Below are 17,462 nucleotides of genomic sequence, written 5' to 3'. Positions count from 1 at the left end.
ATCCGTTAAATGATAATCGTCTTTTCTCTATTCTCAGCGCCACGAACTCCATTCAACTCCAGCCAGCGAGTAGCGATGACAGCTTTCCTGTGCCATCCCATCCTCAAGTTTGTTTGTTGGCCTCTCTTTGTATCTTGGTTGTTGTTTTTTTTTCTTTTTTACTTGATGGTCTTGAATGGGCCGCTATTGTGAGCTGCTTTCGCAGGAAAGTTACGTAAGCCTCCACATGTGGAAGGAGAAGAAGGAACAGAAGTAGAACCGTAAGAGGGGAAACCGAATACTACTACTACTTGTCGAAATCAGCGCCTCGATTGCTGCGCGCGCATTACAATAAAGTCATTATGTAGGGGAGAGTCCGTCGTGCGAATATTTTTTTTCCTTTTCGTATCTTATAAAGGGTTAAACGGCGTTTCCTCCTCCTCCTCCTCCTCTTCTTCTTCTTCTTCTGTTCGGTTGCCAGTTGCGTACGGGTGAGGGGAACCGCCGCAGGGCAGAGTGCCAAAGCCGTTTCTAGACAGTGGTGCCTGTGCGTATATATGCACAGAGGGGAGACTAGAAATAGGGAAACGGGAAATAGTGGCGGCGGCACGGAAGTTGGAGAAAGCGTCTTCAACAGGTGGTTTGATTTTTTTTATTATTATTTTTATTCCTGAACCATCTGAAGAAGTGAGGGTTGCCTACTCTTACTAGCTCCCCGACGCCGCCGCAGCAGCAGCAGCAGCAGTGCCAGTGCCACGGTCGAGGCGGGGCATCGTGATTACAAGCCCGCGTTTGGCCCCGCCCCCGTGCACTCCCCCAGGGGTCGGTGGAGACTGAACCCTGGCTTCCCATAGTTAGGATCGGGTAGTATACGTTGAGATCGTGGGCTAACCTCATCTACATCTACCTCCCCTACTCGACTCTACTACGCCGCTCTAACTACTCCTCTTACTCCTAATATAAGTGCCGTCGGACGAGCCTTCATCTCTGCTGCTGGGAAGGAGTTCCTTTAGACACAAGGTAGGACACGGCGGAGATCTCCTTCGTCTCTCTCTCTCACGTAGTAGTAGTAGTACTCAAGCAGGACAGGACTGCTGCTCTGCTGATCGTAAGCCCTTTTATTGCATCGTTTGCCTCCTCGTCATGGGGGTAGCTGCTGGCTTTGATAACATTCTTTGGACTCGCTCTCTCTCTCTCTCTCTCTCTCTCTCTCTCTCTGTGTGTGTGTGTGTGTGTGCATTTGTGTGTTTCTCTCTGTTTACCTAACTATACATCTATCTATCTATCTGGGTGTTGAAAGTGGGAGTCGGTCAGTCTGTCATATGTGGGGAACTTCCATCCGCAGGTTACAGGTTAGACGGACCAAACCAGCCCCGCGACCTTCCTCCCTTCATCTTCACTATTATCATCATCATCATCACCATCTCCACCATGTTCACCATCTTCATCAGCTCCCCGCCTAGCGGCGTCCTGCCTCTTCTCATCATCACTTCCCATTGCTTATCTCTCGATCATGAGGTTGTGGACGCGTTACACCTCTGTCGTCATTAACGTTCAAAGAATGTTTTATATATTTGTTCCTTTTTTTTCCAATGAATGGTTTCCTAACCATTGGCATGAATCTGCGCGCGCACGTGCTAGGACGCCCAGATTCTTCCTTAAGCATTTGTTCTGCTTTCTGGCCATGTCCAGACTGCCATCTATTGCACCATAACCAAATTTCCCCGAGGAGTGTGACGGGTCCTTAATTACCGAACATTCCCCCCCGAGTTATTCGTGGTCTCGTCCTTTTCTCCCCCCGAGGTGCTGGCACTACGAGATTTCACTTATCTTCATTATTATCCGTTTCGGGAGTTTCGAAGTCGCGCCCGATGGAGATTAGCAGATTTAAACTCGAAGAAGATTCTTATCTCGTTCTGGGGTGCATCCCGTCGGTCGCCGCCTGTTCTTTACGCTCCGTCGTCGTCGTCAGTTGTTATCATGACGCCGACTGACCAGGTAACCCAGCAGGAAGTTCCTCTCCTAGCGAAGGGAGAGCAGGAGGAGGACGCTCGTGCTGGAGGACGCGCCGAAGTCGACGGAGGAGATCGGCCCTCCGTCCTGACGATGACGAAGGACAGAGAATCGTCTGTTGACAGGGGGAAGACGGTGGCCGGGGGTTTTCGAGAAAGGGTAGTTCGGCGGGCCTGGCAAGTTTTCAGGTAATGAAATGTTGGCCTTGTTAATTGTCGCGTTGGTTATAAACATTTTGGCATTTTTGTGGAGGGGCTGCTTTTAACATGTAGCTACCTTTGGGTTCTTGATGCTCTCCTGTGGAATGTGTCAGTGTCATTAGTTTCAACTGTTCAAGAGAATAGCACAACATTGAAGGTCTTGTTAATCGTTGTGTTGGTCATAAACATATTGGCATTTTGGGGCGGGGGGTTGCTTTTTAACCTGTAAAGTACCTTTGCTGTAACAGTATAGCGTTCTTGGTGTTCTACTTTCTGGAATGTTTCGGTATCATTATTTTCAACTGTTCAAGAGAGTAACGCTGAATTGTTGGTCTTAGTAATCGTTGCATTGGTTAGAAACATTTTGGCCCTTGTGAGGGGGTAGGGGCGTTGCTTTAATCTGTACCTTTGCTGTAACGGAATAGTGTTCTTGATGGTTCCCTGTGTGGATTGGTTCGGGGTCATTATTTTCAACTGTTCAAGAGAGTAACGCAACATTGTGGGTCTTGCTAATCGTTGTGTTGGTTTTAAACATTTTTGCATATTTTGAGAGGTCCCTTTTAATCTGTACCTTTGCTGTAACGGATTAAGGTTCTTGATGTTCCTGTTTGAGATGTTTAAGCGTCATTATTTTCAACTGTTCAAAGGCGTTGTGTGATTTCTGGCAACGTACACCTCATTGTATGTTTCGTAAGCGAAGAACGATTCAAACTTCATGATTTTCCATCGCGAAGATCATTAATATGCGAATTATTCATCAGTCCATTTTCCCCCCTATGTTATTAATTCCATAAAAGGATAGTTGTGAAATTGTCACCAAAATGTGGTCTGTAAATAATTTTTTGCTATTTAATTAGGATTCCCAAACTTTCGTTTAAGTTATTGCAACTGAAATGCAACGTGCCCTGATGATAATGGCTCGTACCGTCGTGTCGTCTGACATATTAGAAGTGATTCCTGTATTCTTTCGTATTTTGGTTCCATCGTATTCTGCTGCTTAAGAAATTCATGGTAACGTTACACGATGTTGATAAAAAAAGGAGAGAGAGAGAGAGAGAGAGAGATGGCTTATCAGAGCATCTGACAAAGAAGCTGGATCTTATCAGTCGAGTGGGTATAAGCGGGTTACCAGTGGCCACAATTTGTCACTTTCGTTCATGATAGTGATAGCGGAGATTTCACCATTTTCACCATACATATCATCATCATCGCCTTCATTTATGGTATAAAAAATGAAATGAAACTCATTTCAGAAATCGCAGTTTTATTGTCACATCAAGTCAAGTAGTTGACGTTCTTAGTATTGTTGAAAGGAGGTGGTCGCCTTGGTGCATATGTCAAGGGGGTTGATTAGGACCGCCGTCTTTTCTAATGTGGAGTGTCTATGCCTTATCACGACGTATTTCATTGTTTGGACTTTTTTTCTGTTGCCGTTCATTTCGCTAATTCCCCCAAAAGTTTATCTTTTGTGTTTTCTTAAGAGTGTGTTCTGCGTGTTATATGGCACTTTTCATTTGGAGAGAGAGGTTCTCTCTCGACGAGGTTCGGAAGTCGCGTAAAGCCGTTGGTCCCGTTGCTGAATAACCACTGGTTGCTTACAACGTAAAAACACCATACAAACAATATATGCCTGTTTTCATTTCTCATTGTTTCAAGGTAGTTATCTGGTAGTTATCTTTTGCGTTTATCAATGGAATTCAGCTAATTGAGTGGCATTTGTATTCCGTCCCCACCTGCGTATGTCAGTTTATGATGAATGAATAGAGACGAGAGGTATTGTGGAGGAAGCCTTGAAGCGAATTCTTGTGAATAGGGAAAGTATTGTGATGTGATTCTCACTTAGTCATCAGGTCTCAGGCAGCCAGATCCGATTTTGGGGTTGTCTTCATTAGTATTATATGAAAAACCACTGCGCAGTTCTATTCTTGATTCGCGTGTAAAATCTATTACATTTGTGGTTGTAAGTTTATATTCAGTGGTGAATTTTATCTAGAAATATTTGGTATGGTAGTGGGGAATCCTTTATCACCCCTCCACTCAAACTTGTACATGGAATTCTTTGAAAAACGCTTTTCACCTAATATCATTTATATTCCTTTAAAGTGGTATAGATATGTTGACGGTATTTTAGCTTTTTTGCTTTTGACTGCTGGTATTGATGTAAATAAAATTATTTTATGTTTACTTTAGAATTGGAATAAAGACAACTGTCTCCCTTTCTTACATATTTTAATATCTATAGGAAACCAACCAAAACCTTAACTGATGTTCATTTTTATTCAGGCCAAAATAAAAAAATTTTCCTCTTATGTTTTTTACTAGCATTGCCCATTGTCAGTCCCCAATATTTGGATCAAGAAATTGAATACATAAGAAAAATAGGGACAGATTTATGGTATTCTTCACGTATATTAGATATTTGCTTTAGTAAACACCACAATAAATTGTATAGTGTAAGTAACACGGATAAAGATACTTTTAACAACATTCTCAGCTTGCCTTACGTTAGCGGTTTTGAACCATAAAATCATTGTTACAGTCTGTGAAGGCCAACCTCGTTAGTTCTTATAACAACACTTGTGGATTGACCTTCGTTTTATGTTCGGCAATCTAGCAAGGATTTAGAAGTAAGAATTAAACAGCATGAGTATTCTGTCAAAACTGGGCAAACATCCAATGCAATATTTATTCATTCAAGTGATAACGACCACAGAATAAACTGGATATGTAGTTGAGTCATTAATATATCAAAAGATGTCTTGTCATGAAATCTTTTAGGATCCGCCATTACACAACTTACCTCCATTTGTAATTTTAACCTTAGCACTGGTTTGTATTATCTGGACCGTTGTATAAGTAACACGTTTAAGAATGATCTTTAAGATAAAATCACAGACTTAGTTACGAATTAGTTACCTTATAGATACTTTCTTTGTATATGTATTTCGTGAATAAGTTTACCATGTGAAGAAGGTTTTATTGTTTACCAAAATGAAATTTTTGTGTGGGGGCCCCTGAATAACCTTCTAATAGCCTTGTCCCTGCTTTTGAGTAGTTGGTGGACTTCATCTTTTGTAACCCTATTAAATTGCACCCCTGTTATGGAAGGTTATTAATTCTCCTGGTGTGTTGGATTCTTGGTACTTATATTCCCTTCTAATCCCTAGCTGCCATTTGTACGACCTTTCTTTGTAAACTTATCTTCATACTTATGTCAGTCTGCTAAGTAAAGGACATTGAGTCGAAAGGCCTCGCAGTACTCCTTCGTGGCTTTTGCCTTTATATATATATATATATATATATATATATATATATATATATATATATATATATATATATACATACACATATACACACATACATTTCATTGGTATTCGTTAGACAGGACAGGAGACTCATTTCTGCTGTCAAACTTTAAGACCACTAAAAACTCAACTTTTAAATAGTTAAAATGTTGTGTTTCTCTCTCTCTCACTCGCTCATAGACAGGACACTTCCCAACTACGTTGCAGATGCCATCCTAAATAATTTTTATATTTTTATTTTATTTATATATATTTTTTGTGCCTCAGGTTTTGAAATAGTTGTCTCCGCGTTTACTGGTCATCAATGCGCAAGCGTGTTCATGGGTGATGTCCAGATTAATTGACCTTTTTTTTTAAATTCTGGTAATTGCAGCCTTTTCAAAGCCAGGTTATATATTTCTAAGGTCTGTTTTCTTCTCCTCTTCCGGATGAAGTTTATAGTGGCGCTGAGAAAGAAGACGGCACCATTCTTGAATCCAATTGCGCATTATTATTATTATTATTATTATTATTATTATTATTATTATTATTATTATTATTATTATTTCGGAAATACTCATAGTAGCACGAGTCTTGAAGTGGAGAAACAAATCCACAATTATTTATGGTTTCAAATATATTTAAAAATTAAAGTAAATAGATTGTTTAGCTTTGTATTTAAATAATATTTGTACTCATACATATTTGTGAATATTTTATCTGTTGTGGTTATTATTGTTATTGGTATCAATAGGGAATCATACAGCGTTCCTTTTATTTATTGCATTTATATATTAAATAGCGAGGTTTTGAGTCCTTGTAACATTTAATTTTGAAAATTATGAAATGATTCACCAATAAAAAAAATTAAAGGGCGTTTTCAAAACAGCGACCCCGACCAGGCATTAAGCCGAGGAGATTCAAAGGATGATTATTGTTGCTCCTATTTTTTTTCCCGAGTTTAGTAATCCGTCATGCCTTGATTACGCAATGATTAGCCTTAACTCTCTCTCTCTCTCTCTCTCTCTCTCTCTCTCCATTATTTTGGGCTATTTCATGCAGGGAATGACAAGCGACAGGGATTCCGCATTCTTTATAAGTTTTTTATTTGGAAATTTTATAATTAAGAATGAAAATTATATTATTATTTGTGAGTCAAGTAGGATCGTACGTTATTGGAAGACCGTCAATAAAGTTTATATTCATCACAAAAAAAAAAAAAAAAAAAATTCTGTAGTACGTTCGTCCTGTTCAGAACTCGATGTTTGGCTTTTTTTTTTTTTTTTTTTTTTTACCTCAAAAGTCTCGTTTTGTTAATTCCGTTTTCGTATTGCATAGAGAGAGAGAGAGAGAGAGAGAGAGAGAATAGAGAGAGAGAGAGAGAGAGAGAATTCCTTTGATAAGCTGCCGTTGAACGTTACTGCCAAATCTTCTCCTCGTATTCATGAACTTTTTTTTTATAAATTTTTTTTATAGTATTTATATTACAGTTTTTTTAATTATTGTCTTTTGCGATTCCGAGACGACAGCGTAGGTGTCACGTTCAGTCTCTGCATGGCGTGTATAGTATGCGTGTAGATACTCGCGCGCACATATATATATATATCTATTATATATATATATATATATATATATATATATATATATATGTATGTATGTATGTATGTATGTATATACATATTAGACATTTCTTATATAAAACTCCTTAAAAAAAAATTTCAAATTGCTTATTTAATTTTATTACGTTGTCAGTTACCTAAATTTTCTGACGGCAGTTTTAGTAACCATAAATTAATCAATTATTCACTTCAATGAAAAGCTGTTAATGGTTAAGGGTTAACTCCGAAGAAAAAAAAAAAAAAAAAAAAAAGTGTAAATTATCTTGATTACCGTATCGAAAGCACAGTTCCAAAGTCCAAGATCCTGGAAGTGAATTGTGTTAGGTAATGGTCAAGCAATCGCAAATGAGCGTTGCTTATGTTTATTTTTATTGTTGATAATGAGAAGATGAACGAAGTTCATATGGAACACGCCCATCGCAGTGGCCACCGACTCGAAATTCAAGCTTCCAGACAAGATTAAAGTGTTCAGCTGAAAGTAGCAACAGAATGCAATGGGAAATACAGAAAGAAGAGATCGGTGCTTAGGAAATAAAAGCTAAATTAACGAATTAATAAATACTTGAATTAGTTTATTTCGTTCTTATTATTGAATAGGCATTTCGGTAAACACTATATAGCCACCCGCACCTTTTATTTGCTCTAAACTGATCCGTGTGTTCCAGTAATGGGAGAAATTAATAATACTAAGTACTTTGGTGAAACAATTCCACAGCTATGTATGGGTGCAAATATACTATTTGCAAATAAATCTTTACAAAGAGCTTTCGGGAATCCGCTCGATTCCCATTTTCAAAAAAAGGGGGTGTCGAAGAGATTCCTGAAAGCTCTCTGTAGAGATGTATTTAGAAATATGTTTGTACCCATACATAATTGTGGATTTGTCTCTCCATTTCATGACTCGTGCTACTGTGAGGATTTTTTTTTTATATACGTTCTTTGATATGTAAATGCTCACCCTCCTGGTATTAATCTGAAGTTGGCATAGATGACATCCCATGAACTTAGGTAATAAAGATTCATTATTTGCGTTCTTTTATTTTGAAGAGAAGTAACTAGTAATGGTAAGAACATGGTTGGGCTTCTTAACCTTTCAGTTACTTGATTTCATCAGTCGTCAGTATTTTTACTCTTTTTTTTTTTTTTTTTTTTTTTTTTTTTTTTTTTCTCTTTTTTTTTTTTTTTTTTTTCTTTTTTTTTTTTTTTTTTTTTTTTTTTTTTTTTTCCCCCTTTTTTCAGGTTCATGGAATATAGGTATTTTTCGTCTTGTTTTCCGTGTTTGTATATTATTATTATTATTATTATTATTATTATTATTATTATTATTATTATTATTATTATTATTATTATTATTATTATTATTTTTGAAGTATTGAAGTTTTTGGGGTCGGGTATATATCAGTAATTTCCGAAATAAGAAAGGCATTTCCTTTTTACTGTATTTCGCATTGCAGATACAGTATCGTGATGTAAATGTCTCTCTCTCTCTCTCTCTCTCTCTCTCTCTCTCTCTCTCTCTCTCTCTCTCCGGATTGCCCCTCTCACAGAAAACTGAATGCGCTGAATACCAAGTGCCCCAGTAGATGTTTTACTCAGTGCCCCAGAAAATTTTATACTCAGTGCCCTAGTAACTGTTATACTTAGTGCCCTAGTAAATGGCATATACTTGTTGCCATGCAGAATTACATAATAATCTATTTGACCGGCATCATGCTACACCACTAATGTTATATTATATACAGCTGTTTTCTTTAGAGACAGTTATGGCTCAATTGCTCAAGAGCGAATTCATTATAAGATGTTTGTTGTACCCAGATATAAAAGCCGGACTTTCAGATAAAGGAGGCTTCTTTTGTGTGTCATTTGCTCTCCGTTGTTCTCCCTTTGTGTGTCATTTGCTCTCCGTTGTTCTTTTTTGTGTCATTTGCTCTACGTTGTTCTCCATTGGTGTGTCATTTGCTCTCCGTTATCCTTTTGTGTCATCTGCTCTCCGCTGTTCTCCTTTCGTGTGTCATTTGTTCTCCGTTGTTCTCCTTATGCGTGTCATTTGCTCTCCGTTTTTCTCTTTTTCTGTGTCATTTGCTCTCCGTTGTTGTTCTCCGTTGTTCTCCTTATGCGTGTCATTTGCTTTCCGTTGTTCTCCTTGTTCGTGTCGTTGTTTTGTGCGAGATCTAATGTTCTTTATTGCTTGTTATGTTGTCTGTGAGATTCTGGCAACTATTTCTTGCTGCATTTAAATACTTTTGTATATATTTATTAATTTATCAATTAATTTTTTTTCTTGTTTAATAAGTGGGATCTCTTCTTTTTGTATTTCCCTTGACCTCTCTTACTTCATCCTAATAAACACCATAATATTCTTTGCAAGCTCGAATTTCAGGTCAGTGGCCCCTGTGGTGGGCTTGTTCCATATGAATAGGGTTCATCTTCTGAATAATAATAATAATAATAATAATTGTACCCATAATCATAGGAACACTAGGCACGATCCTAAGATCCCTGAAAAGGAATCTGGAAAAACTAGAGGCTGAAGTAGCTCCAGGACTCATGCAGAAGAGTGTGATCCTAGAAACGTCGCACATAGTTAGAAAAGTGATGGACTCCTAAGGAGGCAGGATGCAACCCGGAACCCCACACTATAAAAATACCACCCAGTTGAATTAGAGGACTGTGATAGAGCAAAAAAAAAAAAAATAATAATAATAAATGATAATGATAATAATATGCGTTAGATTTGAGTCAGGTTGTCTTACAAAACGGTGGTTTTAATGTAGTTCTGCATTCAATTTTATCTCGAAGTTATTAAATTTGATGATAGCGAGTTTTTGTCAGCGTTTGCTTTCTGTGTGTGGGTGTGTGTGTTCTTCTTTTCTTTTTTTCGTGGCTTGTCGTGATGTATTCTCTTATCAGCTTTTTATTAGCATTAGGTAAAGTGGGAGTGAGGATTAAGATGGAGTTTTTATGTCTTATGTTCGTGTTAATCTTTGATTGCTTGGGTAAAAATGTATCTCGTCACTGCCTTCGTTTTATTCAATAAGTTTAGCATTTTTGCTTTCATTCTTTCAGCTGTTTTTTTAACGTTCATATTCTCTCTTGTTGGGGGAAGGATACATTTTTTTTTAACTTTGTGGGAAACGTTTCTTTTAAACTTTGTGTGAGATGTAGGAGAAGTTGATGATTTATAGTCTCGTATTTCGAGGATAGAGAAGTTGATGATTTATAGTCTCGTATTTCGAGGATATGAGATTTGATCATTATAGTCTTTTATTTCGATTTCGAGGTTAGAGAATTTGATGAGTTTATAGTCCTCGTATTTCGAGGATAGAGAAGTTGATCATTTATAGTCTCGTATTTCGAGGATAGAGAATTTGATCATTTATAGTCTCGTATTTCGAGGATATAGAATTTGATCATTTATAGTCTTTTATTTCGAGGTTAGAGAATTTGATCATTTATAGTCTCGTATTTCGAGGATAGAGAAGTTGATCATTTATAGTCTCGTATTTCGAGGATAGAGAAGTTGATGATTTATAGTCTCGTATTTCGAGGATAGAGAATTTGATCATTTATAGTCTCGTATTTCGAGGATAGAGAAGTTGATGATTTATAGTCTCGTATTTCGAGGATAGAGAATTTGATGATTTATAGTCTCGTATTTCGAGGATAGAGAATTTGATGATTTATAGTCTCGTATTTCGAGGATAGAGAATTTGATGATTTATAGTCTCGTATTTCGAGGATAGAGAATTTGATCATTTATAGTCTTTTATTTCGAGGTTAGAGAATTTGATCATTTATAGTCTCGTATTTCGAGGATAGAGAAGTTGATCATTTATAGTCTCGTATTTCGAGGATAGAGAAGTTGATGATTTATAGTCTCGTATTTCGAGGATAGAGAATTTGATGATTTATAGTCTCGTATTTCGAGGATAGAGAATTTGATGATTTATAGTCTCGTATTTCGAGGATAGAGAATTTGATGATATATAGTCTCGTATTTCGAGGATAGAGAATTTGATGATTTATAGTCTTGTATTTCCGAATTTGATGATTTCTATATCTTGTAGTTTTTTTCGAGGATAGAGAATTTGATGTTTATGTCTCGTATTTCGAGGATAGAGAATTTGATGATTTATAGTCTTGTATTTCCGAATTTGATGATTTATAGTCTTGTATTTCGAGGATAGAGAATTTGATGATTTATAGTCTCGTATTTCGAGGATAGAGAATTTGATGATTTATAGTCTTGTATTTCCGAATTTGATGATTTATAGTCTCGTATTTCGAGGATAGAGAATTTTTTTTGTGATTTTATAGTCTTGTATTTCCGAATTGATATTTATAGTCTTGTATTTCGAGGATAGAGAATTTGATCATTTATAGTCTCGTATTTCGAGGGTAGAGAAGTTGATGATTTATAGTCTCGTATTTCGAGGATAGAGAATTTGATAAGGTATAGTCTTGTACTTCGCCTTCCTCTATGGATGAACGTAGTTTGTACATTGGTTATCAAAGTGACATTCTGACTAGATTAATACACCTTTTTTTAAAATGTCAAAAATGAGCAGGTTACCGTTATTAAAAAATATTTTTCAGTGTATTTTCCTGGTGCGTAAGGGATTGAACTGTTTTCCTTCCTTTTGTAGTAGTATTTCGTTTGTATCACCGTACTTAAAACCTTCTCGAGTACTGAAGGATCCCTGACCTCATTCCTGACCTGATTTCTGCCGCGTCTTTGCAAATCCAAACATTGACTCTCAGGTCACGGCCTGGCCTTGGCGTTTGTAGGGTTTGGTGTGTTACCTAACACACGGTAATGAAAACTTGCTGTTTCGTCGAGTAGTTTTGGTTTTTTCGTAAATCTGTTAGCTAACCATTCGTCCTTGGTGTGACGAGATAGCGCAAGCCATTTTTTTCCACATTCATAGAAAATCGGCTTCAGAGATTTTGATAGCGGAAACTTCGATATGTCATAGAGTATCAAAGCTGAGACACTGATGCACAATTCAAGCGGAGGAGAAAGGCATTACGACCCCAAGTGCTATTCTCCTTTAAATTTGTATATTTTTATCTATGTGTTAGTGTATTAATATATATATTTATATATTATATATATATATATATATATATATATATATATATATATATATATATAATATATATATATATATATATATATATATATATATATATATTTAATAAGTGGGATCCCTTCTTTCTATATTTCCCTTACCTCTTCTTACTCCCTACTGAACGCCATAATAATCTTTGGAAGCTTGAATTTCAAGTCAAATAGAGCGTTGTTTCACCAACGAAAATTAAATGCGCTGTATTTTATTAGGAATAATTTTTATGTACTTTTTAACATACCCATTATTTTTTTTTTTTTCTTACATTTCATTCTAATATATATCATAAATATCCTATCCTTAAATTCTCTTATCTTTAACTCAACGCGAAACACCTTTTTCGGAACTTTATTAGGCTTTCCTACCCCACAATAACAAGAACAATAACAACAAAATTCTTTGTCATTAACCGCTATTGTGTAATTTTTACATTTATATATTTTTACTCCCCGAGTAAGTGAAAATCTCAGTCGGGCTTTTTCCGAGCTGACGGTAAATATCCTCGGCCGATATCAGATAGGGCCTCGATAAAAACGGCTGGACGTTTTTGCCCTCAGCTCCAGATAAACGGACTTTATTATGAAGGTTTTGGGGCGTCGAAGCAAAGCCCCATTTTTTTTTTGTTAGAATCAAGTTTTGTACTTAGATGATAAGCTGCTCTCAAAATAAAAATCGAGTCGTTGGAACAGTCACGATATTGATCGAGGAGATCAACTTAAATTTGGGTTCTTCTAAGAGGATAGATTCAGTAGGAGAAGTGGGTGGAGGAATATAACGGAGAAATTGGCATTCAATACGGTGGGGGGGGAGGGGGGGGACGGCGTTTGAGATGTCTTTTGTGAAAACCCTTTTTTTTTTCTTAGTTTTTGTCTGTAGAACCTTTACCGTTTACAATCTTTTCGACGAGTATAAGACATCCCATTTATGTCCTGCAAATACATAGCTTTACCCTCTTGTAACAATATATTCATGGTGAGTTTTGAAAGTATTTTTTTTATTTTTTTCCTATAAAATTGTTTCGTCATCGTGTGATGTTTCAGAGGAGTTTTATTTACCCTTTCACATACTATGTTTGTTTTCCTCGTAAATTGTGCATTATCATCACTGGTTTTCTTGAAGACTGTGGCATCTGCTAAGGCCTCATGTGACCTGTGACGGATTCATCTATGTTGGTGTTCTGGGCTAGTTTACTGTATAATCCTTTAATTTAGGTTTCATCTTTTGAATAATAATAATAATAATAATAATAATAATAATAATAATAATAATAATAATAATAATAATAAACACCAATTGTGTTGATGGTATTTCGCACCTAAATAATAATAATAATCTCTGGTTGTGTTGATGCCATTTCGCCCCTACTATCTTGCTATTTGCATCGCCGGTATCATTATTGTTGTTCCACAGGACATAGTAGTACCTTCACCACGCCCCCTTTTGATTTTTTATTCATTTATTTATTTATTTTTGTCATAAGATCATTTTCACCGAACTGTTGTTTAATTAAGTGTTTTCCAAGTCTCACTTAGTCGTAAATCGTCAGTCTTAGTTAGACCATTTTTTAAACTAAGTTTGTTGTGATTCTCATCAGATTTTTACGTTTTGTGTCATAAAAAATACTTATATTGTCTTCGGGAACATTTTTTATAGCTAGATTGATGCAAAAACCATGACCAAGTTATAAGTAGCAATAACCCCCCTCCCCCCCCCTCTCTCTCTCTCTCTCTCTCTCTCTCTCTCTCTCTCTCTCTCTCTCTCTCAGCATTTGAAGAACTCGAGTAAATTCAGCTTTTGAATAGTTAGATGTTTGAGCTGTTTAAGAACGCGAAAAATTTCTCTCTCTCTCTCTCTCTCTCTCTCTCTCTCTCTCTCTCTCTCTCTCTCTCTCAAATTTTAAGACCTAAAAACTCAGCTTTCAAATAGTTGAAATGTTGTGCTCTCTCTCTCTCTCTCTCTCTCTCTCTCTCTCTCTCTCTCTCTCTCTCTCTCTCGCGGGGTCGCTGTGAGAGAGGTTTAAGTACTTGCATTAATTTAACTGTTTACTCGAATTTTCTTTCTTATGTCGTACTGAAAATGCTGCGATTCTCTCTCTCTCTCTCTCTCTCTCTCTCTCTCTCTCTAAGCAAAAATTGGAAATTAATTTCATTATTATCGAGAGGTGTCTACCAGCATATTATACATTTTAATATATGTGTGCTTATAACTTTGGAGCCACAGTCCATATGAACTATATATATATATATATATATATATATATATATATATATATATATATATATATATATATATATATATATATATATGTGTGTGGTGTGTGTGTGTGTGGTGTGTGTGTGTATGTATGTATGTCTATGTATCATGGTATGTTATTGGTGTATACTATTATATATTATATATATAATATTATTTATGTGTTTGTAATGGTAATGTAGTATGTATGTATATCTAATGCATGTATATGTTATACATGTTATATATTTATAATCTATTTATATATAATATTTATATATATATATATATATATATATATATATATATATATAAATGCACACACATACACACACACACCAGTACTCTTTGCTTAGGCTTAATTATCTGTGACCTTAAGTCAAAGTCACGCCTCTTGTTAAGAGTTAACCACTGCGATGGTATCAAGGTAATGCTGCTTATATTAGGTAACAGCTTTTTCGATTCATTTCTTCGCGATCAGTCATTTGGGATGAATCAAATGATAGTTCTGACCAAAACAGCATTGTTTTTCTTTTTCTTTGGGGGGTGCCCCTCCCCTGTTTATATATATATATATATATATATATATATATATATATATATATATATATATATATATATATATATATATAAATTATATATAGTATATATGAAGACAAAGGCCACGAAGGAAAATGGAACAGACCAGATTTTTGTGATTCAGTTATATATATAAAAATATACAATAAAAAATCCAAAAATGATTTTACATAGAAATGGAACTATTTAACAAAAGCTAACTAGAAGATTACCTATCAGTTCAAAGGAGAAAATGCAAAATGTATGTGTGTATATACGTATGGTATTTATTTATATATTATAATTACACATTATATAATAATATATATATATATATATATAGATTTATAGTATGTATATATATATATATATATATATATATTATATATTATATATATTGATTATATGTATTATTCAGATGAAACCTGAAACCCTTCAGAAGGAACCCCTCCCCACCCCAGGGGGGGGGGGGAGACACTGACTTGAAATTTAAGCTTCCAAAAAATATTAAGGTGTTCATTAGGAATTTATGGAAGGTAAAGAGAAATACAGAAAGAAGAAATCCCACTTTTTAAAAAGAAATAATACATTAATATATCAATAAATGCATAAAAATGTATTAAAAACGCAAGGAGAATAACTTGGGGATCTTTTGAACGCATCGTAAGGCCAATTTCGGATTCATTGTATGTAATTTGAATTAGTTTATGTGTGATCAATTTCTAATACATTGCACGAATCATCGTCCGATATGTTTTATGAATAGCTTGGCATGTAGGCTATTCTCGTAATATATCCGGCGCCGATAATAATTGTGATACATTGGACGGCAGATTAATTAATATATACACTTAATCGGCTCGGCTACCCCGACTATCGATTGAGCGGAAAATATTTTTCTATTTTATTTGTTTAGAGTTAATCAGCGGATAAATTCGTTGTAAAAGGTATGCAGTTGTGCATATGTGCATAGTAGATAAATCCATCGGAAAATGTATGCATTTGTGCATATATGCATAGCAGATAAATCCATTGTACAATGTATGCAGTTGTGCATATGTGAATAGCAGATAAATCCATTGGATTCACTTCGACCGTTAAATTGTAACTGAGTTAATCCCAACTTTCTTTTTTTGTGACAGTTTAGTGTAGCCTTTGTGGAATGTTCCAGTAATGGGGTAAAATGATTATTATTATTATTATTTACTTAATTATAATTTTTTTGTTTTGGTCTATCACAGTCATCCTATTCGACTGGGTGTTTTCATAGTGTGGGGTTCGGGGTTGCATCCTGCCTCCTAAGGAGTCCATCACTTTTCTCACCATGTGCGCTGTTTCTAGTAGCACATTCCTCTGCATGAGTCCTGGAGCTACCTCAGCATCTAATTTTTTCCAGGTTCCTTTTCAGGGATCTTGGGATCGTGCCTAGTGTTCCTATGATTATGGGTACAACTTCCACTGACATATCCCATATCCTTCTTATTTCTATTTTCAGGTCTTGATACTTATCCATTTTTTCCCCTTTCTTTCTCTTCAACTCTGGTGTCCCATGGTATAATGATAATAATAATATAATATTATTATTATTATTATTATTATTATTATTATTATTAATATTGTTTTTTTACTAGTCCATGCTGAAAACTGTGAAGGTACTTATCGCTCGCAAAATCATGGCTAGGTAATCTACCTAGTGCTTCATCATCTGACAGAGGATCCAGGTTTAATTATATGGTCATCATTAAGTATCATTATCACTATTTTTATGGAGTAGACTTTTTGAAAAGAAATATATTTTCACATCGTGTTCCTCTTCAACATCGCCAATTTTCGTTCGTCAAGTGTTTTTACGTAACTGTTGATTTATCTGTACTTTTCTTTTTGTCCTTCCAGTTTTAGAGGATTTTAAGAACAAATAAAAAAAGGTTCCTTCAAAAAGTCCTTTGTCATTAACCGCTATTGTGTAATTTTTACATTTATATATATTTTCCCCCGATTGGTGTTTTAAATACTTGCTTATGGAGAATATTATAAACGATGTTCATAACATACACGTTTCCTTCTTAGCATTCCTGTATCCGCCACGTTTGTCATTACTACACATCGTAATTCAAGTATATATAATTTTAATCAATTTGTTTGCTTTTTTAAAATTTTATTTCTCCTATGCATCTTCTTTTTTTATCCGTTATCCCTCCCATCCACTATCTATGGTAAACCCCCACCTCCATATCAAGGTGTTGCCACTTCTGGCAGACGTCCATCTACCATATCTCTTCACAGCACTCCCCTCTATCGCCCCCCCCCCCCTCCGTCATTTCTCTCCTTCCACCTTTACCTCTCTTTCCCATCCACATCTCTTCTCCTTCTATCTCCCTTTTCGTCTGGTCTTCACATTCTGCTTGCCATACCCTCTTCTCTCACGACCTTCCCATATCTTAAAAAAAA

At 35.7% G+C, this 17,462-nt stretch overlaps 2 protein-coding genes across 11 annotated transcripts in view; one reads left to right on the top strand and one right to left on the bottom strand.

Moving 5' to 3' along the window:
* The window catches only part of LOC135222732 (uncharacterized), a 377,836-nt gene that overhangs the window by 88,305 nt on the left and 272,069 nt on the right, over nucleotides 1-17,462 (bottom strand). The window lies entirely within an intron of this gene.
* Nucleotides 1-17,462, top strand: part of LOC135222731 (excitatory amino acid transporter 3-like) — a 472,230-nt gene that overhangs the window by 274,919 nt on the left and 179,849 nt on the right. For 2 of the 10 annotated variants that reach the window (XM_064260946.1, XM_064260945.1), the window contains exon 1: nucleotides 1,945-2,180. The exons of 7 other annotated variants lie outside the window; for them this stretch is intronic. In XM_064260946.1, coding sequence (XP_064117016.1) covers nucleotides 1,960-2,180 — 221 coding nt within the window. In that variant the 5' untranslated portion in view covers nucleotides 1,945-1,959. Of the gene's footprint in view, nucleotides 1-807; nucleotides 1,000-1,944; nucleotides 2,181-17,462 lie in introns of those variants that run through there. One more of the 10 variants, XM_064260953.1, reaches the window with a different exon arrangement.

This window comes from Macrobrachium nipponense, chromosome 8, assembly GCF_015104395.2.
Source record: "Macrobrachium nipponense isolate FS-2020 chromosome 8, ASM1510439v2, whole genome shotgun sequence".
Lineage (NCBI taxonomy): Eukaryota > Metazoa > Arthropoda > Malacostraca > Decapoda > Palaemonidae > Macrobrachium > Macrobrachium nipponense.
Note: the sequence above shows the minus strand (reverse complement) of the source record. Positions and strands in the feature narration are given on the sequence as shown.